The sequence below is a fragment of the Mus caroli genome, chromosome 17 (genome assembly GCF_900094665.2).
Source record: "Mus caroli chromosome 17, CAROLI_EIJ_v1.1, whole genome shotgun sequence".
Lineage (NCBI taxonomy): Eukaryota > Metazoa > Chordata > Mammalia > Rodentia > Muridae > Mus > Mus caroli.
Genome location: NC_034586.1, coordinates 69,835,875 through 69,860,782, shown reverse-complemented (window position 1 = coordinate 69,860,782; position 24,908 = coordinate 69,835,875). Strand labels below are relative to the sequence as shown.

The 24,908-nt window shown below is 44.5% G+C and overlaps 1 protein-coding gene and 1 pseudogene across 1 annotated transcript in view; both read left to right on the top strand.

Annotated features, from left to right (window-relative positions):
- Nucleotides 1-24,908, top strand: part of Xdh (xanthine dehydrogenase) — a 63,844-nt gene that overhangs the window by 14,949 nt on the left and 23,987 nt on the right. The window contains exons 6-18 of the mRNA XM_021185682.2: nt 651-712; nt 8,964-9,032; nt 9,320-9,406; nt 10,555-10,696; nt 13,329-13,421; nt 13,900-14,051; nt 15,109-15,202; nt 15,964-16,073; nt 17,902-18,086; nt 19,509-19,683; nt 20,369-20,452; nt 22,128-22,297; nt 23,595-23,718. Coding sequence (XP_021041341.1) covers nt 651-712; nt 8,964-9,032; nt 9,320-9,406; nt 10,555-10,696; nt 13,329-13,421; nt 13,900-14,051; nt 15,109-15,202; nt 15,964-16,073; nt 17,902-18,086; nt 19,509-19,683; nt 20,369-20,452; nt 22,128-22,297; nt 23,595-23,718 — 1,547 coding nt within the window. The remainder of the gene's footprint in view (nt 1-650; nt 713-8,963; nt 9,033-9,319; nt 9,407-10,554; nt 10,697-13,328; nt 13,422-13,899; nt 14,052-15,108; nt 15,203-15,963; nt 16,074-17,901; nt 18,087-19,508; nt 19,684-20,368; nt 20,453-22,127; nt 22,298-23,594; nt 23,719-24,908) is intronic.
- Nucleotides 21,563-21,638, top strand: LOC115029804 (annotated as a pseudogene).

Genomic DNA, 24,908 nt, shown 5'->3' with positions numbered 1-24,908 from the left:
TATTTCATAACTGTAAAGTTGCTACTGTTGTGAATCATGATGTAAATGATTTTGGAGACAGACTATTGCCAAAGAGGTTGTGACCCACAGGTTGAGAGCTGTTGGCCTAGGATTCCTTCACTTGACTTCCATCAGAACAAGTTTGACCAGGGTGATTGCTGCTCAGGAGGAAGAGAGACTAGATGCTGAGTCGAGTCATAGCAGATGCTCACTTCCTGATTCATCTCCTGTGACTGGATTATAGCTCTCTATCTAGGGAATTAAATCCAGAAAGCTTCCCACCCATTCAATATCTTAGCCGATTTTTGAGCCCTATGTTTTGTACTATCTGAAGTGTGAAGGACACAGGATAAAAGATGGGAGTCCCTTCCTCCAGAGACTCCCACTCTGAAGAGGGAGCATGACTGGTAATATAGTTTGAGAAGCTCAGTGAGAAGGTGATCAGACACTCTGGAAGGGTCAGGGTGGGCTTGTTCTAGGAATTGTGGGAAGGCATCAGGATGGGTGTTTTAGAGACAGAAATGTAAGCAGGAACAGGGCCTCATAGGCAGCAGACAGAGAAGGTCGAAGGTCAAGCACATGCAGCAAAGCCATAAGTCCCCATCCCCTGGAAGGGACATTAACTTTACAGCTTTCCCCTTGGCCTGCAGGAAACCTCTGCCGCTGTACAGGCTATAGACCCATCCTCCAGGGATTCCGGACCTTTGCCAAGGTAAGTGGGGCCCTGGAATGGGCACAGCCTGCCCCTAAAGCAGGAAACTGCAAAAAGCACAATTGGGAAGGATGTCAAGGACCTTAGGTATACTGGGAAGAAGAACGAAGCAAGCCAGTGTATGAGCCCTCCTCCTAGGGAATATGTGCTAAGGCAAGCAGATGCTGCCTTCTTATCCCTGGTGTGAAATTCCCTGCTGGGAATTTCCTGCAGCTCAGATTCTTTGGAAGATGTGCACTACCCAAGTGTTACCTTTCTACAATGCCTGAAGACTTGGCCACTTTCCTTGATGATTGGCAGGCTCTGCCTGCACAGGGGCCGAATGTGGCATTTAATAGCATCCCTGCCTGACTCAGCCTCATACCCCTCCTCTTTCCTTCTCTTAGCTGCTGTCACAGTTGGCACTCTGCTGGCCTCGTGAAGCTGATAATTAGATCTCCAGACAGTTTGTGAACCACTTCAGAGTTCATAAACCTCTAGTCTGAAGCCATAGCTCAGTGTGTGTTCACTGGTGGTGTAAACACAGACACATACCAGCTATGTGGTGAGGGTAGATTATTGGCCTCTCTGCTCTTGAATTATCCACCCCAGTTTTAACCTGACTCCTCAGCTGGGTTAAGAGGATTCTAACTTCAATCAAACTTTCTCGTCATGGTTTGATTGTGGGTCTGCAGAGAGTGAGGCAGTGGAGTCCCTCACTAACCTTTAGGGCAGGCACATCAGGAGAAAGTGTTGGGTTTATGTAACTCAGGAAGGCTGGGTGAAGGTGGCGATCCAGCAATCCGATCATGAAGTAGGAGCTATGCAATTAGGTAGAACTGATAGAAATGGTGGATCATGAGTCAAGGATTATAATAGCTACCATGCAGTGTTTATAAAACTTAAGGTCTATACAGTGGGAATCTGTGCTGGGAATTGCAAACAAGGCTTTCCCATGAAGCAACGTGTCTTGACTCATGCCAGATGCACTTGCTGTTGAGTAAGGGAAATTCTTGTAATAGACCAAGGAGACCTGGAGGGAGGAAGTGCAAGTTGGTTCAGGAATGCATTGTGGATGCCAGTCTGAGTTGTCTTAACTTGGTTGTTAAGCACAAAAGAGAAAAGGGTATCCCTGGACTGATAGATACTGCTGTGATTTGACAGTTGGGGCCCAAAAGAGCTAGAAGAATCTTAAAGCTTTTCAGTCTCTCTAAAGAAGATGATGTCTATCAATACTTTGCCAGAAAGCCCTTAAACAAAAAATGTAAGCCCAGGGCCAAAGTACCAAGGATTCAGCAACTTGCTATTTCACGTGTCCTGCGACACAAATGTTGGTGTATTACTCTGAGGAAATAGTGTAGTCGTTAGCAAAATGAAGAGGCTGTGGAATATGCTAAACGTTTGGTAAAGAGAATGAAGGAAGCTTACACACACACACACACACACACACACACACACACACACACACACACACCAGGAATAGATTGCTGAGGGATGTCAGCTGTCCTAGTTGAGAGATTCTACTATATCTGAGTCCAGCAATAAATAAGACTTTGAGAGGAGCAAACACATGATCAGAGTTTGAAAAAAAAAAACTCAAGTACCTCTCACAGAACTTTTAGGGACAATACCTAGTACAACTTAGGCCTTCAACAAGTGACACTTTAAGTGATGGTGTTGACACCTGTCTTCTCTTATCTGACATATGCTCTTCATGAACTGCCCAGGCTTCTCTGAGAAGCAAAGATTGTTCATCTTGTCTCGTGCACACATCTTAGGGTCCTACTTAAAGATATACAATCTAGCCCCGAGAGTGCTTCAAAAGAGACCAATGTCAGCAGCTCTCCTCTCCTCCGGGTCTCCTGGACTCGGTGCATGATCTCATTGTGGAGTACTCTATCCCTTTCAACCCAGTCTTTCCTGAGTTGAGAGGAGAGCTCTAAACAGCCTGAAGGCCTGGCACTGAGCAAGCATGTAGAAGTGCCTTCATGCTCCTTCCCTGAAGCCTCCGGGGCTCTTATTTAGAGACTGTTTACTTTTGTCCCTGGCTGTATCGAGCTTGGATTTCCTATTTTCTCATGTACATCACATGGCTAATGAAGCTTGAGCAGATTCTGGTAGAGCTGGGCACATGGCTGACATAAAGAATGACTGTGTGTGTTTACCAGAGAGGAAGCGGAAGGATAAGCCATTAGAACAGGCGGAAGCAGGATTTCCATTTTCCACTATGGTGTGTGAGGGGTGCAGATGTTTTCAGTCCATGCAAAGCCTGACAACTGGAAGGTAACAGCTCTACTCTGCTTCTTTGTGGGGAGGGAAGTTAGAGGACCAGCTGCTGCTCCTCAGGTAGAAGATAGACAGCGAAGTCCAGACAATCACAGGCACAAGAAGGAATATATGAAAGGGAAGGGAAAATATTATAATTATAGTACAACCTCAAAAAATTATTGAAAAGAACAGAAACATATAGATGTTGCACCAGAGCTTCTCCTTCTCTGATCATATCATATCATATCATATCATATCATATCATATCATATCATATCACATCATATGTCTACCAAACTAGGAAGAAGATAAATTTTCAACTTCAGACTCCTCCAGCCACCATGACTCATCTAAGGAAGGAATATACTCCAGAAAGGTCCTTGTGACATTCATAGTGTAGGGGCAGACTCACATATTGACAGAAGTCCTTTTATTCAGTACAGGCATACTGACAGAGGTCTTTTAATTCAGTACAACATATCTTCTCTCCAGTAAATGTAAACATCACAATACATACACAGAGCAAACACAATTTGAAGAGAATGAACATACAGCAGGATTGGAGTTAATATGACAGAGGTGTTAGAATGATTGAATTCTGACTTTATAAAAATAATATAATTGCTAAAGGTCTTAATGGAAAAAATAGACATGCAGTAATGGATAGGTAATGAAACACTAGCATCAAAGCCACTATAACAAGATGAAGAATGGCCTTGCTGGGCTTATCTGTGGCCTTAGTGTTCAGGAAAGCAGTTCTGAGACTGAGGACATGAAAATGCAGACTCCTAGAGCCAACGAGCAAAGAGAAGAGAGGAGAAGGAGATTATAAACCAGGAGACCAAGAACTATGGAACCACAGGAGTGTAACATGCATGTGAGGGGGAAGCCAGAAGAAGAGGAAAGCAAGGGGCAGGAGTAATATTTTCAACAATATGAATGAGGATTTCCTCAAATGGATTTTGAGTTCAAACCACATAACCAGGAATCTCAGAGGACACCAAGGTGGACCAGTGTCAAAAAGAACAAAATAAAACACCAAGAACTGAACTAAGTGAAACGAAATCAACAGAACCCTGATCCCGACAACATGTATTAAAGTCAAGCTTCAGAAAATAAGAAACAGTCCACCAGAGAATCCAGAACTACAGCTGATCTACACACAGCTAAAGATCATGTTCCCCTTATAAGGAACTGAGGAACGAAGAGGAGAATGGAGCGATATACTGAAATCGCCAAAGGGGGGAAATTCCACCAAGATAAATTCTCTACACACCTGTAATCCCAGTGCTTGGGAAGCAGAGACAGGAGGATTTCCCTAAGCTTAAAGCCAGGCTGAAGTCAGGCTGCATTCAAGGCCACTGAATGGATCAATAAAAGAACCTATGCTTTAAGAAGACACACAGTGTTTTCTTAAAAGCACATGTGGGACTTCATTAAGCAAGACAACTTACCAGGGCTATACCACTAAGATATATATATATATATATATATATATATATATATATATATATATATATATATATTGCTCAGCAACTGTTAGCTGCCTATAGCTCCTCATGGGAAAATGGGGCTTTGTGAATGTTGATGATCCCTGTCTAGTGCAGGCCACATCCAGGCATTCCTGCTGTGACCTCATGGGTCCAAAAGCCACAGTACAAATACACAGAGGCTCTTAACATGTATGCAAATATGAGTAGAGCACTGGGAAAAGAAATTCCAAGATAAAGTTTAAAAAATGTGTTAGTTGAATACACTTGAAAATTACAGAACTGAAAAGACAGTTTTTTTTTAATTTTTTATTGGATATTTTCTTTATTTACATTTCAAATGTTATCCCCTTTCCTGGTGTCCCCTCCAAAAGACACCATTTCCCTATCCCCTTCTCCTTCCCCCTGCTCACCAACGCACCCACTCCCACTTCCTGGCCCTGGTATTCCTCCACATTGGAGCATAGAGCCTTCATAGGACAAAGAGCCTCTCCTCCCATTGATGTCCGACTAGGCCATCTTCTGCTGCATATGCAGCTGGAGCCATGAGTCTCACCATGTGTGAGGTAACCCAGTCACAAAAGAATACACATGATATGCACTCACTGATAAGTGGATATTAGCCCAGGAGCCAAGGAAGCTTGGAATACCCAAGATACAATTCACAAACCACATGAAACTCAAGAAGAAGGAAGACCATAGTGTGAATACTTCTATCCATCTTAGAATGGGGAAACAAAACACCCATGGATGGAGTTACAGAGACAAAGTGTGGAGCAGAGACTGAAGAAATGACCATCTAGAGACTGCCCCACCTGGGGATCCATCCATTTACAATCACCACACCCAGACACTGTTGTGGATGCCAAGAAGAGCCTGCTGACAGAAGCCTGATAAAGCTGTCTCCTGAGAGGCTCTGCCAGTACCTCACAAATACAGAGGTGGATGCTCACAGCTGTCCATTGGACTGACCATAGGGTCCCCAGTGAAGGAGCTCGAGAAAGGACCTAAGGAGCTGGAGGGGTTTGCAGTCCCACAGGAGGAACAACAATATGAGCTAGCCAGTACCCACAGAGCTCCTAAGGACCAAACCACCAACCAAAGAGCACACATGGTGGGACTCAAGACAGAGGATTTCAATGTTTAATATTTCATCACTATTCTATCAGAAATGGCCATATCTTGCAAATAGAAAACAAAATAGGAAAGACACAGGGGAATTCAACAGAACCATCGATTAGCTGCATGTTACTAGAGTTTCTATATCACCATAGCTAGAAATGAGAGAAAAGACAGTTTCCTTAGGGAACATTCACCAAGATAGATCACATTCTGGACTATAGCACAAATAAAAAATAGTAGCAATTACACAATGTCTGTTGGGGACCTGACTGTGGTTAAACTAGAACCAACAACAGGAAGAGAGCTGGAAAATATAAAAAAGGCTTTCTGTGAGGAGAAGCAACAAACAACACACGGGCAGAGAAGAAATCCCCAAGTAAATTTAAAAATATTTTTGAACTGAGTAAAATTGAAAATATAATAAAATTGAAAATTGCTTAGAGGGAAATTTATATCAGAGAATGTAAATACTGGGAGAAAAAAAAATCTAAAAATCAATAATATAGGGTCACACCTTAGGTAAATAAAAGAGAGCAAATTAAATCTAAAAGAAGCAGAAGAAACCATATTTAGAGCAGAAATTGATGAAATTGAAACCAGGAATTCCATAGAGAAAAATCAACAAAACAAAATCTAGTTCTTAATATATATATATATAAATCAATGAAAGCAATAAGCTTTGAGCCAGGCGAGCTAAGGGACAAATACAGACTACGCATATCAAAATGAAGGAAAGATGGTGACTACGGAAAAATAAACATTAAATGGATAATAATGGAGACTTAGGAAAAACCTCTAGACTATTCCTGCCATGGATGCTTCCTGGAAAGCAGGTCGTGTGTAACCTTTTGCCTTCAGCACCTGGAATTCCAGAAGTGGAAAACCCCAGTCTCAGCCTTCATGACCCTGGCAACATGACGTCAGCTTCTATAGTTTCTCTTAGTCTTTGTTCACTGCTGTTGGTTCTGCCGGTTGTTGGAGCAATGGAAGGTGGAGATGCAACCACTCTAATTATGGACACTTACACATTACAAACAAAAACAAAAACAAAACCAAAAAAACCCAAAACACCAGAGTTGGCTTTTAAGGCTCTTCTGAATCCGACTTCACCTTAACTTAAACTCCTTTGTAAACATTAAGCCTGAATCTGAGGTCTGATCTCTAAGTTCCCAATAAACAGTGAATAGGATGACTCAGTAAAAGCTGTTCCCTAGAAAATGAAAATAATTTTCATTAAATAGAAACAATGTTTTCTTCAGAAGAAATAATGTACTAATAATGTAGCCCTTTCCTTGTCAGGAAAGTGGAATGAGTTACTTTTGAAGGTGTTATTTCACAGTTTCACAGTTTCTCCAACAGAACTGGTCATGTCCAGCCACACCCTCACTGATCTCTCTGCAGGATTTCTCTGTTTCTTATGAACAGTGTTGCAGTCTCCACTGAAAGTAATTGTCCTTGCACTTCTCTGCTTCATTTTGTTCAGTTTAAAACATTTAAAAACCTATCTTGCAATATTTTTCTTTTGATGCCTTATCTTTATCTACATACACATTAAGACACTTTAAGTTTTGTTTTGAGGGGTGGGTTTTTGAGACAGGATCTCTCTGTGTAGCTCTGGTTGTCCAAGTACTCACTATATAGACCAGGCTGTCCTTAAACTCACAGAGATTTGTCTGGCTTTGCCTCTGAGTGCCGAGATTAAAACATGCACCATCACTGACAACTTCCAGATAGAGGGTTTTTATGTCTTCTTAACTGGGCTATTGTACCTATGACCTCATGCTTGGCTTCTGACTTGTAGTGATTCTCCTGCCTCTGCTTCCTAAGCACCAAGGTCACATGTGTGCATTATTGTTCTCCTTTTTTTCTATTTAGCTTTCAAATATGAGTCTTACAGAATTCTAAGTTGGTAGAATTTTCTCTTAGTGTTTTGAGTATTTTGGCCAGTTTTCTTCTTGCTTGCCTCGTAAAACAGAGAGCATGGGAAGGTGTGGACAGAAAAGTCAGCCTCCAGAGACTCTGAGTGACTCCATTACATATCACAATAATTTAGGGCATAAATATACCAATGAATTATCAAAGAAAATGATCCAAGTAGTAATATGTTGCAATACTGGTTGTCGGGACAAAGTTGCTTATATAATGTATGTCCTTCCTCAGAAGGCCAGGTGAAATATATGCAAATTCTTCTCGCTTCCAGAAAGTCTGAGAATGCAACTCATTACTCTTTCTCCAAGAGGAAAGCTGGAAAGAGATATTAAGGGCTCATTTTCCCTGTCCAAGCATAGAGAAGGGCACGATGGGAGAGGGTGTTTACATGTGTAATAGACAGAACAGGTCTGGTATACGGAACACAGATGAGGTGCCAGAGGGCTCTGCATACAAAGCTCCACGGGGTATGAACTAGCAAGGGTTTCTCTTTCTCATGCTTACATGTTCTCAAAGGCCACACCTTCAACCTCCAAGGCCTTCTAAGAGACTTTTCAGATGCAGGTAGAGGGTGGCGGCTCCACTTTGGAGAAAGGCCAGCACGAAAAGCTGTCTCTCCTGATTCACACACAGAAGGGCAGCCTGCCCCCCCAGCTCACTCCATGATGACCCGATACCCTAGAAAACTTAGTCTCCCACATTTGTTTCTTAGCATTTACTTCATGATTTTGGAGTGTCTCCTGCCTTCTTGAGTTGAATCTGTCAGGGAAACACATATTTACCCTACCACATGCTGCCTTAGTTGAGGAAGACAGCAATCTCTTCTCATTTGTGCTTGGTCACAACCCTCCTAAGAGGTCTGAGCAAGCACTTCCCCATAAGTTAGGGGTGACCCATCTTCTTTCTCAGGAACATAGCCACAGTGAGGAGTGGAATATGTAGCTTTCTGTGGGAAGTGCATAGTAAGTAGTAGAGCCCATTTGGGCACACTGTGGCTGCATCTTTGAGATCCGTGCTGATGTAGGGCATCCATGAAAGACCCCAGCTTCAGACTCCCAGCCAAGCTTTATAAATCTCAGCTGGTCTAAAAGTTAGCACCTCTCAAGTCTTGTAAGAAGCGATAAGAATTTTTCTCTTAGCGGCTTCTTAAGGAAGCAACAGTGACGAAGGAAAGCAGGTAGAAACATACATCGTGATAAAGTAGAGCCTAGCTTTTGTGGAGACATTCTCTTGAAAATCAAATTTCTCTGTTGCCCCAAAGACTTCTTTAATCCACTTCAGTGAAGCCAGCACACAGCAGGGACTCTCTGAGTAGAGACAGACCGGATAGGATAGGCAGTGCTTCTCCCATCGATGCAGGCTGGGATTAGCAGATCTGGGCCTCAGTAGACAAAAGTGATGGACTTTTCTTAGGTTCTATGAGACTGGAAATAGCCTTACGTGAATGTGTGTCACCTTCTCAGGATGGTGGGTGCTGTGGAGGAAGTGGAAACAACCCAAACTGCTGCATGAGCCAAACAAAGGACCAGACGGTAATGGGGGTTTCTGCTTCTGCAAGCCTAGTGGGGCAGTCTCAGGCCTGGGACGGGTGATGGGGGTTACTACGCTCTTTCCATGTCCCCAGAAGTGGTGCTGGAGAAAGGATCGGTGAGATGTGGTGATGCTCAGATGATGAAGATGCTCATCACCTCTGGCTTCTCTGGCAGAGAAGCCTCGTTTCTTCTCCCAGGACCAGACAGCCTGGGAAAGAGCTCTCCCAAAGGAAGAGTTGGGCCAGTCAGCCCTGGCATCTGATTCTTATTGCTTCCTTTCCTTACAGATTGCTCCCTCATCTTCTTTATTCAACCCGGAGGATTTCAAACCTTTAGATCCAACCCAAGAGCCCATCTTTCCCCCAGAGTTGCTGGTAGGTAATAGTGAGGAGAAGTCTAGTCAAATATCTGTTCCATGAGCCACTGAGTTCTATTTTTGTATTTATAGCTGCTGAGAACTTTGTACGTTTTCATCTTAGACTTTGGTCTTACATTTAAATTTAGTTCTTCTTTTTTCCTGCCATTCCTAAGAGGTAAAGCCCTTTTATCCCATGGTCCCTTGCTCCTCCTTAGCAGTGTCATGCATACATTTACAGACTCTATGTCCAGGTTGTTGATGGACTTTAAGCCCCACAGGAATACAGATTGGTTTTTATAGTACTACACTATGTATCCACTGTGTATCAGTTTGGACCTCCTGGCAAGTCAATGTGTAAGCCCATCAACCCACCTCTTTCCCTCTCCACAGATAGCTTACTTCTTTAGAGGAAACATAAAACAGAGCCATGTTCAAAGGACATCAGCATGGCTTGAGGTTCTATCTTAGAGACACAGCCTCGTGCCTACTTTATCATTTTCACTTGTATTTGTTGCAAGGAAAGATTCAAGCCTCCTCCAGTGTTTCTCTAGTTCATGCTTCTTGGGGATGTAGTCTCCCGAACCCTGCCTCAAAAAGTTCAACAGGTCAGAGAATAGATTATCAGTGTCCCTGGTATATCATCCTCTGGACTGTGAACCCTTGAAGACACCATCAGTTTGATATCTGGGATTTCTTTTACCACCCAGTATCATCCACATCTATTAGATTCAGTCCTCTCCTCTACATGATCTTTGCTCTCTGGATGTCTGTCTTCCTGACTTCTAACCTTTCCCACTCCCTGTCCTCTGTGCCTCCTGGTGACAATGTGGGATAGTGTCAGGAACCTGAGATTTCTGGTTTGGGCTCCTCATAGCAGGTGGCTTTTGGCAGGTTCCATAGCCTTCTTGATCTTCAGCCTTAACAGTGATGATCAGAGAGCATCTCTTACCAAGCTCCTCTCAAGAGTGCTATGGTATAGTGAACAGGGAACAGAGCACCTTACTGAATGTGGTTTTCCCCTCACTTTTGCCCATGGTATGTGCAGCTCCTCCTTCTGAGTTCAGTTTTACACGTCAGTAAACAGGTTGACCCCCTTGCAGACTTAATTCCTTGGGTGAATGGTGGTAGGGAGGAGACACACGGTAAGATAACTACACTTTCCAGAGGCTGAAAGACACTCCCCGGAAGACCCTGCGTTTTGAAGGGGAACGTGTGACCTGGATCCAGGTTTCAACCATGGAGGAACTGCTTGATCTCAAAGCCCAGCATCCTGATGCCAAGCTGGTGGTGGGAAACACAGAGATAGGTAAGACTCCATGGAGACCTTTGGGCGTTGCTGGGCTCTTTCTGTTCCTCTTCTTTCTCCCTGAGCTTTCTCCCCTGCTCTATACTCATTCCTTTATTGGGTATTTGGGTACTAAGAGGAACACAATGATCTCAGTGCACATGGACTCCCGAGACATCGGCTTTGGAGTCAGGGAGGCCTGGTTCAATCCCTGCCCGAGCATCCTGAGAGAGGTTCCTTGTTTTCCAGTGCTGTGTACGGAGTGATGTAACTTCTCAGAGGGCTGCTTGGGTAGCAGGTGTGATCCTTATACTTGCTGATTTTCCCAGTGAGCATCCATAGAGTGCCAACTGTGACCCTCCCCATCTCTGGGAAGAGCTATGGACACAAAGATCTACCTCACAGCTCTTCTGATCTAAGAGGGAGGGGGAAAATGCTAAGTGCTAGCCAAGTGTCCAGGTCAGTGTCTGATCATTGTTAGAGGTCTGTAGATGTGTGTGTGTGTGTGTGTGTGTGTGTGTGTGTGTGTATTAATGTGTATGTGTGGTGGCCAAATGAAGATAGTAAATGTCTTGCTTTATTACACACTACCTTATATCTCTGAAACAGGATCCTTAATAAACCTGGAGCTTAACTGAGCAACCACCATATCATACTAGGGTTACGGCTATGTGTAGCCACCCCTTGTCTTTTACATGGGTGTTTGGGATTTAAAACCAGGGACTCAGGCTTGCACATGATCTGATAGGGCAATGGAGAGATGTTCAAGGGAGACTAGGTTGGCTGGACCATGCCACCATCTGGGTCTGGGTCTCACAACAGCTGAGCAGACCAAGGAGGCTCAGGTTATGTACTCTGAGCCCTGGTGTTCCATGAGACAACAGCAGTGGCAGATAGCCCTGGTCCTTGGTTTTCTCTATCTACTTCTAAAAGTAGATTTTTCTGGTAGTTGTTCTTCTGCAACTCCAAGCCTAGTAAGATCCAGGAAATTCACAGCACAGGGAAGGGTGACTCAAGGATCCCTGTTTAGTGTATGAGTGCTGAGGGGTGATTGACACACCATGCCTGGCAAGCTAAAGCAGCTTCTAGGAGTCTGGCTCTGGTTTCTGAAGGAGCTCAACTCCTTAGATTCCAGTTGGAACCCCAGCCCAGAGAGGAGAATCTGGTTTGGATCAGTGATAGAGCACAGTACTGGCCCTGCCCTCAGAAGTACACTGTGGTACAGAGGCCTTCATCTGTAGCATTGTGACACACTGTGTTTAAGGTGTGAGACATGCCGCTGTGGCGTGACTTTAAAGTCTGTGGCTCAGTAGCATTCATGATGGTTGGTGTGCTTGTTGCCAACATGACTGTGGCCCTCAGGTCTTTTGTATATATAACCAGAGCCTTAGGGACCAAGGGTAGCATAGCTAGAAGAACCTTTGGAGGTGCTTTGAGCCTGGATATGTTCCTCTCGGTGAGTCTGAGAGCACTGTGGGGTTATAATAAGATCTTATGAACTATACAAAACTGCCTTCATCTGCTCCCTTCCCTCCTGAGACACACACCATGCAAAGTAAACACCTACCTACCTACAGTCAGGGCAGGATTCGAAGGAGTGAGTGTAGGAAAAAGCCTTACTAAGATGGAATTCACTGTACCAGTCTGGATCTTGCCTTGGGAATGGACTCCTCATGTGGGTTGCTCTTTGAAGCCCTAGGCCATACCAAGATGGAGAGTCTGGTATTTCTGTTTCAACTTTCCCTATCTGCAACACTATTGGGTAGACTGAGAGAGTGCATCATCTGGGTCTGTGGGACCCCAGAATCAGCATCAGTGTCAGCGTCAGCGTCAGCGTCAGCGTCAGCGTCAGCATCAGCATCAGCATCAGCAGAGGCTTCTAACTTGATTAGCTGGGTGGAGACAGAAACTGGACAAAGATGCAGCCCTGTAAGGATTCCTCACTTTGAGGAACCCAGACAGTGATACTGGAGGTTAGAAGATAGGTCTGAAGTTTTATATCTCATTTTCTTCTCTTGCTTGAGTTTAAGGATTTGATGTTTTTGCTATTATATCCTAACCCTTGTGGCTAGTGCGATGGTTTAGTGGGGAAAAGATGGGCCTGATGACCCGAGTTCTATCTCCAGGACCTATGGTGGACAGAGAGAACCAACTTCTGGAAGTCGCCCTCTGATACTATGCTCACATCATGGCATGCACACGCTTCTACTGTGCACGTGCACACATACACATACATGATCTTATGTTTTAAGTTGGACATTTCCATACCCAGGTTTCACATCTACAAACAGAAATCTACAGCCCCAGCACAGGGCTATTAGGAATATTAAGTAAGTTAAAACGTAAAGTGTTTGTTTAGAAGAATTTCAGACATTCCTTAATGTCTTGTGATTTCTAACATCACTATTGCCACCACACAATACTCGTGCATCCCATTGCAGTGACTCTGAGTGCACTTTTTTTTTTTACTTGCTTTTGACAGAGAAAGACAGAGATTATGACTGGCCTTATTTCTCCTCACCTGTCCTGTTTCCTAATCCAGAGCCCCCACCCCGTCCCCCATACTCAGTGTGATGCTCAACAAGCCGCACACCCCATGAGTGGTGTGGGGAAACCACTAAAGTCTCTAACCCAAGTTTCTTATTTCCCAAAGGCATTGAAATGAAATTTAAAAATATGCTATTTCCTCTGATCATCTGCCCAGCCTGGATCCTTGAACTGACCTCAGTGGCACATGGGCCTGAGGGTAAGGCTGCCATCCACTTCCCCTGGTGCCCACTTGGTACAGGGCATGGGTGATTTGGGAAGGAGATAGCCTTCATAGCCTTTCTTCCATGGAGCATACAAGATCATCTCTTGCAGGAGGTTGTGAGAATCTTGGTGTTGGCTGGTCCTGATGACGCATTGAATCATGTGACAATGGAACTAGAGAGATGGAGATGATAATGTTTGTGTGCCCCGCCCCCTTTTAAGCCAGAACTTCTTTTCCTGAGGTTTTGATTTTTGCTGAGTTGAGAATTACTGGATTATAGGAATATGTGTTGAACCTGAACTCCAGAGGTATAGACATAGTCCCAGCTCATGTAGAGCATTAGTTGTAAGTAGCTTCTCTAGACCTTATAATGATGAAAGAGTCTTGCTTCAGCCTGGCTCTGTTTTACAGGCGCAGCCTATGTGAAGTCTTTCCAGGTAGGAGTGACTTTATTTCCGGCGTGTATCCACAGGAATCTCCTTCGGAGCTGCTTGCCCCCTTAGCTTGGTGGAAAGTGTCCTGGTGGACGCGATTGCTACACTTCCAGAACAGAGGACAGAGGTGTTCAGGGGCGTGATGGAGCAGCTGCGCTGGTTTGCTGGCAAGCAGGTCAAGTCCGTGGCGGTGAGTCCTCAGGTTGGAGGCAGAGAGGAAGGATGCAAACCCAGGTTCGTGATAAGTCCCTGGGAACTCTCATGAAGATGGCCCGTAGACAACCGAGAGACACTCACACTTCTCCCTCAAGGTTGGAGAGACAGTCTCCTATCTCCTTTCTCGTTAGCCCAGGTTCTCAGAGTCTGAATGAGAGATATCTGAGAAAGAAGCCAGACCTGGGAGGGGACGGACCCCCTCAGAGGTTAGAGGAGAACCAGAAGTACAGAGCCCACTCAAGAGTCGGAAGGGTCCATTTGTTGACCATTATGTCAGCCTTCAGACTGACAAATATTTGTAGTTTGTAGAGAACAACATTTATATTCCTTGCTCCATTTGGGATTCACAGAGTTCTCGGTATTGGGAGACAAACTCTCTCTCCCATTCTACTTTTGGAAATTTGCTATTAAGGTTAAAACGGAACAAAACAGCACATTTTCAACGCCCTTACCCTGTCCAAGAAGAACGGGCCTTTTCTGGTTTCAGACAGAGAAACACAAATGTAGAGAGTGACACCTTGTTCCCAGTTCCCCTAAGCGTGCTTCTGAGAAGGTGTTTTGTTCTCAGCTCAAGCTGTCTTTCCTCTTCCGAGTTCAGTAACACAACAGTTACTGATTCTTGTCAAATTGTCAGGAAGTTCAGATCCAAAAAGAGCCAACTACTCATCTAGAAGTTGTCCTCCTTTTTTTTTTTCCCTTGATCTTTATCTTGGATTTCATTTTACTGACTCCTTACATCCCCTGTGATAACTCACCTCAGTCCTTCCAGAAATAAAAGGTTGGGGGAGGGTAAGCGATTCACAAGAGCTACCCTCAGTTGACTGACGCATGCGCATGCGTACCTTTCAGAGCTGAGCCCATCCCTAAGTGTTTTGATGTCAGGTTTGTGTGTTTCCTTGAATGGCCATGTCTCCCTGGGTGCTGCTGGGGAGTCAGATCCTCGAGGTACCTACCCACACAGCTGTCACCTCCTGCCCTGCATGCAGGAGTCTGAGCAGCTCACTCACGCTCGCTCTGCTTCTCCTCACTAGTCCATCGGCGGGAACATCATCACTGCGAGCCCCATTTCTGACCTCAACCCCGTGTTCATGGCCAGTAGAGCCAAGCTGACCCTCGCGTCTAGAGGTGAGCTGCCTGAGACGGAGATCCAAATACAATGACTTGGGGGGAGGAAAGTCTTATTGCATCGGTTCTTTTCTAGAGAAACAGAGCCCCAAATTCAGTGATTCCCAATGCTTTAAGGTCTGTGTTCACAGAAGTTACAGGAAAATCAATCCAGATTGTGGGGCTGGGAGAGTTTTAAGCATTGTCTCACTTTTGGTTTCTTCTTTCTTTCCTCTCTTTATATCACTTCAATTTCGCATAATTATCGTCCCTTACTCTTCTTACTCATGTCCCTTAAAGCTCCTTTACGTCCCCATTATGGGTCCTTCCTAGTTTTCTAGCTTCTACCCACACTCACCCCTTTAAAGTACATATAGAAAACATTAGAAGCTGTGAGCTTCAGACGATAGAGAAATTGTAGTATTTATCTTTCTGAGCGTGGACCACTTCACTCAATAGTATGTTTTCCAACTCTGTCCATTTTTTTTGGCAAATTTTATAATTTCATTTTTCTTTTTGGCCAATTAGAATTGCATTTTCTCCGTAGGTCACAGTTTTGTTAACCACTCATCTGTCGATGCACATCCAGGTTGACTCCTTTTCCTTGCTGTTGTGAATAGAGCAACATTAAACATTGGCATCTTGGGATGTTGGTTCCTTTGGGGTTTGGTCCGGAAGGGATAGTGCTATGTTATATGGTAGTTTTATTCTTTTTTGAAACTTCCACATTGATTTCTATAATCTTCTCATCTGCATGTGGCCATCATCTTGTCTGTATACAGGTACCAAGAGAACGGTCCGGATGGACCATACCTTCTTCCCTGGCTACAGAAGGACTCTGCTCAGTCCAGAGGAGATATTGGTGTCCATTGAGATCCCCTACAGCAGGAAGGTAAGGCAGCAGAAGTTGCTCTAGGCTCTGCCCAAACTGTACCAGTGTTAGGTTCCAGATAAGGAGCCTAAAGACAGTCTCAGAACCACATCAACATCTTTCGACTTTAACGTGGATCCATCCTCACTGGCTTTGCTCTTGATGATCCCGACCAAATTGCAGGGCATGGACTGTGGATCTCAATAGGCAGGCATGGGAGTCTACGGTGACTTGTCTCACCTTTCTGAGCCCCCATGTACTCTCTATAAAGTTGGCAGAGTATACAGACTACAGGGAAGACTGAAGGATGAGCTCATGAGATGGTAGATGTATGAAGCCAATGGTGATACTCAACCAGCAGTTCAGTACAGTCCCAAGAACATCTCTGTTTGCTATTCCTGTTCCATGCCAGTGATATAATCTTCCCAAGGTGACATGTCTCGGTCCTCCATGCAGAGTGAAGAGGCTGCTGTACGACACTCATATGCCGACCTTGGACTTGCTCTGGCCTTTCCCTGCTGGATTTTGGCTTTATGAGCATCTTTTCTGATTCGTTTGGGCAGATGTGGCACCTTGGGTGGCTTGGACCAGTGTAGTTCTCCTCTCCACAGCCACCAGCAGAGAATACAGTCATGGCAGACATATTACAAAAACCTCCTGGGGGAGGCCAACGATGCAGCTGCCAGGATAACCACGGGTTACCGGAGCACATAGCCAGTGTTCACTCTTATGTATTTTGACCTCCTTAATGAGAATGCTAATTCAATCTGGGCAATTATGCCCCTGAGGCGGCCTCCTAATGATTTTCCAGATTGTGTTTATAGACTATTTTGAGCAAAGAGTCTCAGAATTTTGAATTTCACGAATCACTAATTCTTTTTGTAATTGAGCGGGGAAAGGAGATAGGGGAGGGCTCAGCTTTCATGTTTTAGGTATGGTCTTTAACAAAAGCTATCATTTGATAAAAGCAAGGAGACTTTACGCTGTGAGCTAGACAGTTTTATTAAGAAAGGACACCATTCCCCTGACAGCTGGTGACACTCGTATGGCCTTGGGAGTAGCCCTTGGAACACTGCCTGCTTTCAAACAGTTCAAGTTCCAAGCAAGGTGCTGCAGACCACGTCAGCGCCAAGAACCATGCGTAGAGGAGGCCCTGTGGCTCCTTCAGAACAAAGGGCCTTTAGCAGTCATAAAAATATGCAGAGCCAGGCTGGCCACAACCCCGAGGATCAACACAACCAGAAGGCAGATGTCACATGGCTCTTTCCTGGAAAGTGATTCATGTTATCTTCCTCTCCGTAGAGACAGACCTGGTTCAGCCCCAGGAGGGAAGCATGCTTCTAACACAAAGCAGCAGTTGCTTCACAGAGGGACACAGGTTTACAGGAACCAGGATGTCTCAAGCTGCAGTGTACTGGCGGGAGGGACACATTACACCATCTGGGGGATCCACAAGGCGAGGGTGTGTCACAGTCTATAACCACATCTCCCTATCCCAACTGGAGAGGCAGCATGCAAGCTTTCATGGAAGTCCTTTCAGGGGCCATGGATTCTGATACTGGCATCAAAATGGGTCTCTGGGAGCTTTTGGGGAGGTATCTTTCTCCTTCCAGCTGTTTGCTCTGTAAAGATCACCTATCCCCAAATTGCCTGACTGGCAGGGGAAGTCTTGACCCTTTCCAGCTTGTGACCAGGAACTTCTAAAAATGGAGTCTAGGATATGTCTTGTCTTCACTACCTGAGACTAGCTCCTCACTGATGTTTAAGGTAGTCCCATCCTTCCCTCTTCTTCTCCCGTCCATCTGGCCACAGCTCTGTGTTTCATGCTGGCCATTTTCTTTTTCCTTAGGGTGAGTTTTTCTCAGCCTTCAAGCAGGCCTCCAGGAGAGAAGATGACATTGCCAAGGTGACCAGTGGCATGAGAGTCCTGTTCAAGCCGGGGACCACTGAGGTGCAGGAACTGTCCCTTTGCTTTGGAGGGATGGCTGACAGAACTATCTCAGCCCTCAAGACCACTCCAAAGCAGCTGTCCAAGTAAGTAAGCATGGGCTGTAGCAGGCAGCTGGCTGCACCACTGCTCTGACTCTCGTGTGTTATTATTGCTGCAGCTGCTTCTGCTACTTTTCTGTTATCGCTTCTTCCAGCAATGCTTCTAATACCTTGATCATGACTGCTGTCGCTGCCTGGTCTCACAGCTGTGGCTATTCAGTTTGGCTAGCATCTCTGCCATGGTAGTATCTCCTACTACTTTTGCTGCTACTGCTGCTGGCCCCTCTAGTCTCAACCTGTTACTGTGAACATGGCCATTGATAACCCTGATTTTACGGGTTATCTTGTTAGCATTACTGCTGCTACTGCTCTTACTACTGCCAGTGCAGCTAGCACCATTACAAGCCAAACACTGTTAATGCTATTGATGCTAGCAGCGTACTGCCACTGTTACTTCGGCTACTTTCTGCCACTGCTGTCACTCCTACTACCCTGCTGCCACAGCTGCTGCTGCTGCTGCTGCTGCCCCTACTGGTAGGTAGTAGTATTACTGCCACCATTACTACCACTCTACAGCAGCAGCATGTCTGGTGGCATTCCTATCTATGTTACTACTTCCATGCCTAGTGTTACCGTTACTATGGTTACCACCAGGCCTCTCACTGACATTAGAAGCATTACTGCTGTTGTTGATGGGTGGCATCACCGCTATTTCTGCTACCACTATTACTACTTCTGCTATTATTATAGCTACTATCACTGATATTCATACTCTTATGATTAATTAACCAGATGAATAATAGGAGTCACATCACTTAGTCTCTTTATTCCAAAATTTCTCAGTGGTAAAATGGGCATCAGACTTCTCCCTACGATAATGTTTAATTAAATGAAAACTAACAACTCACATAAAGTACTTAGACATTGCCTAGTATTTTATAAGAAGCTAGAGGTGCTAATTTGGGGCGGGGGTTATAATATATATAAGTAATACTATATGAACTAAACAGTATATTTAGGAATACAAATGTGCATACATATGTGCATGCAATAACAATTAAAATGGAGGTAGTGACTTGCAGGACAGTGGGAAGGTCTATATGAGAGGGTTTGGAGAGAGTAAAGGAAAGGAAAAATTTTAATTACAATTATAATTATATATATAATATAGATTATAATTCTATTATAATCCCAAATATTAAAAAAGGAAAAATTTCTATCTATCTATCTATCTATCTATCTATCTATCTATCTATCTATCTATAAGTATATAGAGAAAATTGTGTGTGCTTTTAAAGATAAAAGGACTAAGGCATCAGAAGATAAAGTATCTTGCCTGCAGCTAGTGGCATGTGAGGCAAAGCCTGAACCCAGGCCTCTTAGACAGGGGGTTGGGTGTGATGCTCCACACTGAGTGATAAAGACAGTGGGAGGAAGCAAGCCCACGTTCTGCTCTCTCTCCTCCAGGTCCTGGAATGAGGAGTTGCTGCAGGATGTGTGTGCTGGCTTGGCAGAGGAGCTGCACCTGGCCCCTGATGCTCCTGGTGGGATGGTGGAATTCCGGCGCACCCTCACCCTCAGCTTCTTCTTCAAGTTCTACCTGACAGTGCTTCAGAAGCTGGGCAGAGCGGACCTTGAGGGTGTGAGTGTGGAGCAGGGTCAGGCACAGAGTGTCTTCAGCACAGCTTCTGGGGACTCAGGAGGCTGACCTGGGTGACAAAGTTTCTTCCCACCTCTCAACGTCTGAGAGTAGAAGAGCAGGGGTCAGGACACCCCAGGGACGGTGCCACCACTTCCTCTACTAATGTCTGTCTGGGCCTGCATACATCACTTTGTAGGCAGATCTGGAATCATGCTGAGTAAAGGGATTTATATGCAGCTTGCTCTCCTAGAAGTTATGTCATGACTGTCTTCCATATCATTAAGTATTTCCAGAGTAAAGGAGAATAAACAAGACTTAAGGAAGACTGGGGGTGAGTGGTATTCCAGCAAAGAGAATGGCTTGCATAAATGTGGAAGGAAGGAGAGCTAGGGGTGTTGGAGAAAGGACTAAGTGTGCAAGGTACAGGATCAAGGTGGCTGGAAATGTAGTTGGGTAGTTACTGAGTACTGAGTCCTAAGACCTTGCATTTACATTTTGAGACAGATCCAACACTGTATTCAAAACTCTAGGATGAGGGGATGAGGGACTGAGGGGATGGGGGATGGGGAATGGAGGGATGGGGAGTGAGGGATGGAGGAAGGCTCATCACTTTTATTACTCGTGGATGGAAGGAGGAAAACAACAAGACCTGGTCCCAGAATTCCCTGTTATCTCACTTCCACAGATGTGTGGTAAACTGGACCCCACCTTTGCCAGCGCCACCCTGCTCTTTCAGAAGGACCCTCCAGCTAACGTCCAGCTTTTCCAAGTGAGTACACACAGCGTGTCTAATAACAGGGCGCCACAGCCGCACATGATGACTCCTGGCTGAGCTTTGGCAAAGGACTGACTTGAAAGGCCCAGACCCTTTGTGTAAACATCCAGGGAAGGACACCAGAGCCACACTGCTGCCACTGCATCTGTCCTGTCCTTGATGGCTTCCCTTTCTCTCTTAGGACTGGGTGCCAACCTGTGTCTGTTCCATAGGGGAAAGAAAAATCTATTTTGTCCTTCCTGGTCCCTATTGTGACAATCCAAAAGTCTTCTTGAAGATGCATGCATGAATGTGTGCATGCACACAAACACGTCAGTTCATGGCTTTTGGGGGGATATTCTAGGTAAAAGGCCAGCACATATCCTGTCAGCATTTGAGAGTTCGTGACCAGACAGTGCATCGCTGTAGCACAAAACAGCTGTAAACATAAATGAATGAGGGGCTGGGAATACAGCTCAGTTGGTAGAGTGCTTGCTTATGCAGGAAGCTTGCTTATGCCAGGGCTTGTGCAGAAAGCCCTGGGTTCAGGCCCTGGCACCCCATAAAACAGCTGTGGAGGAGCATATGTATAATCCCCGCCCCAGAGAGGTAGAAGCAGGAGGACCAGGAAGAGTTTGAGACTATCTTCAGCCACACAGTCCAGTATACAGGAGACTCTGTCTCCGAAAACGAAACAACCCAAAACATCCAAAATAAATGTGCCAAGCTGAGTAAGTATTTATAGAACCAAGCACTGGCTGCAGTTTGCTGAGCCCTGAGTTGGTAGCCCACAGATGAGCTAGCTCTAGGGCACGATTGTCTGGTTGCAATACAAAGTTTGTCCTTTCTGAACCTTGGGCAAACCACCTCTGTGCTTCTTGGGCAAGTTAATTAGATCCACCTACAACATGTGGATAATGACAAACTTGTTTCACAGAGCTGGGGAGGATCGACGTGTGTTTTCTGGGCGTGCAGCTCAGTGCTAGAGCTGAGTAAGACCTTGGGAACATCTCTAGTGCTGAAAAATTAAATTAAGCTGCTTAGAAGTCCATGGCACATAAAAATGCCCAGTAAGCATTAGACACTTTACTACTCTGAAAACAACTAAAATAGAAATTGATTATAATCGCTTCTCTGCCTTTTGGCTAAGATCAAGTGTAGAAATTGATTATAAAATTAATAAAACATTTTGGGAAATATAGGAAAGTACAAACAGGAAAAGAAAAATCACCCAAAATCTTACCTCCAAGGAAAGTTCATGTATTTTGTTTTATTTCTATTTTCCTATGCTCACACGATATTAATACTAATAATGATATTAATATATGATATTAATAATGTGCTATTTTGTATAGAATTAGTCAATACACACACATATAGGATGTTTTATGCTCAATATAAGCATTCTTTCTTCTGCTTTAAACTCTTCAAAAGTATGTTTGAGTTGCTGCATATTACTCTGCTGTAAAAATATAGTAAAACACAGTTCACAGCTAACACATATTTAGGTTCTTTTGTTGTTTATTGATATATTTACACTATGACTACCCTGTCAGTGACTTCTTATGTACTCTTTAGTGTCCTTTACCCCAAGAGCTATCTGGCTCTTCCTGGTTCCTGACATCTCTAGGGCCTATAGAGAAACCGTGTCCTCAGAAACTCAGCCAGACTGGTATCCATATTGTTTCAGGAGGTGCCCAAGGGTCAGTCTGAGGAGGACATGGTGGGCAGGCCCATGCCTCACCTGGCAGCAGACATGCAGGCATCCGGGGAGGCTGTGTACTGTGATGACATTCCCCGCTATGAGAATGAGCTGTCCCTCAGGCTGGTCACCAGCACGCGGGCCCATGCTAAAATCACGTGAGTATTGTTTCCCAGGGAGTCAGTGAGAAGCATGCCTTGTAGGAGCTAGAGATTCCAAGATAATGAGGCTCCAGGAGGACTCCCCATTCTAGAATAAAGACAGGAAGTCCCCTCAGACCCATCAGAGAGCAACAGGAAGAGTTTAGGTACAGTACCTGAGGTTCTTTTGGTGGGAGGGCAAGAGGGTAAGAGGGCAGTCTGGGAGTTAGTTTCAGTTGATATGATTGCCAGCTAGGGCTAACAATGAATCCTTTTGCTCGGCCCTTGCCTTGAGCCCATGTTGACATTCATGACATATTGTCTCTGCTCCAGCAACCTCTACCCCATCAGTGTGAAAATGGGTAGTTTGGAAGGGAAGAGGCTTCACTGTCTGGGGAGTTCATCACCTTTCTTGGACCTGATCCCAGATATGTTGCTAACTGGCTGGGTGACTCTGGACAAGCTACTTGGCTCCTCAAACTTTCATTTCCTTAACTGCAATATTGGAAAGCAAAGGGAATTACTTTCTTTTTCTCTTCTCTTCTCTTCTCTTCTCTTCTCTTCTCTTCTCTTCTCTTCTCTTCTCTTCTCTTCTCTTCTCTTCTCTTCCTCTTCCTCTTCCTCTTNCTCTTCCTCTTCCTCTTCCTCTTCCTCTTCCTCTTCCTCTTCCTCTTCCTCTTCCTCTTCCTCTTCCTCTTCCCCCCCCATCTCTTTCTTTTTTAAGAGATGATTATTAACCTGCTTGGAAGATGAGCCTTTCAAGGCATTTTCTAGAATTTTCCCTGAGCTACTTCTGCTATGTAGTCTGTTAGACTTGGACACCTCCAGCATCATCCTTTTTAGGTCCAGATTGCCTAATTGTGTCTAGGATGCTCTGCTATATTGACCTAGCACTATTAAGAGAAAATGGTCTGAGAGCAGATGTTCAGGGCTACTGTGTCCATGGCATAGCCAAGGCCCCAAAGTGCTGGTTCCAGTGAGATAAGTTCTAACCGGAGCTCCCCAGGGTCATTGCTGCTCTCTTAGATATGGCTCCCTGTACTTGGAGCTGGCATCTGAGCTGTGGAGACAAGGGGTCATCTGATCCATCCTATATCCCCAGCAGCAGTTGACACAATGGCCTCTCTATGGAATGTATTCAATCATCATTTTCAGAAAAGGATAGAAATGAGCTAGGATCTAATAGTGAAGAATAGAGAGATGGGAAACCGAGTTGGCAGAGGGAAGATCGTTAATGAGACAGGCTATCCAAGCTGGATGATGTATCTCCTGCCCTAGCTTGCTGACCTGGCCCTGCACTCTGCTCATTCTCCAGGTCCATTGACACTTCAGAAGCCAAGAAGGTGCCAGGGTTTGTTTGTTTCCTCACCTCAGAAGATATCCCTGGTAGTAACATAACTGGCATTTTCAACGATGAAACTGTCTTTGCGAAGGATGAGGTATGTTGGATGTGTCATCAGAAATAACTGGAATAAATATCATGCTTTTGATTCATGTTGATTATTCCAACATATATTTTGGCCATCATGTAATTTGGCTAGTATTTGGGATAATCCACAGGGACAGCATATGTTATTTAGCTACTTAATTGATGACTGCTGTTTTTGCATATTGGAGACTCCATGCCAAAATGGCAAGAGAACAAGGCTGGTGCCTGGATGTGACTTAACATCCAGGATTATAAGGTATAGCGTTGAGCACCTTTACCAAAAGGAAATAAGAGTACATTAGATGAGCTAACTAGAAATGGGATCATAAGCCCACCACTAGGTCTAGACAGCCCACTTCTATGAGAGTTTATTTATTGATTTCAACTGTATGAAAACCTGCAAAAACAGAGACTCCGAGCCCTGAACATAGCTGCTACAAATGTTTCACCCACCGAATAGTTGCCAGATGTTCATTTTATAATTCTAATACTGACTGAAGGTTGCAAATTACATTGGAGTAGGTGTTACTGAAGGCTAATAGCCTTTTTTTTATATTAATGTGAGGGTGAAGCAAAGAACAAAACCCTGCAAACACAAGGACTCCCACAGCATTTGTGGAGGAAATTTATGGTGTCTGGTAGAAGAACAAATTAGTTTATCAATGTCCAGAGTCCCAAGAGTGTTGTTAGCATTTTATTTAGGGAGCATCAACTGGGTACGAGCAGGTCAGCGCTGCAGAAGCAGTTGTACCAATCCTTATTGATCATCCCAAATATTTGCATGCTGAGTTTTGGTTGGTGTTGTTGGAGACCTTGCATCTTAATATGATAAGCTGTTTTTCATTTCTTTTCTGATGAGTACATGATTAAAATTATTCCAGAAGGAGATCCATTTTGAGTTCTCTAGAAGATGGCTCAGTCTGGTCTTTTATGTGCTGTCGCATTTACATCCCCAGAACCCATGCAAAATATGAGCTGTTGTGGCACACATATATAACCTAGACAGACAGGATCCTAAAAGCTCATTGGCCTGTCAATTTAGCCAATCACTAAACTCCAGATTCAGTGAGGGATGCTAACCTCCACAATCATGTGCATATATATATATATGCATGTGCATATATATATATATATATATATATATATATATATATCTCTCTCTCTCTCTCTCTCTGTGTGTGTGTGTGTGTGTGTGTGTGT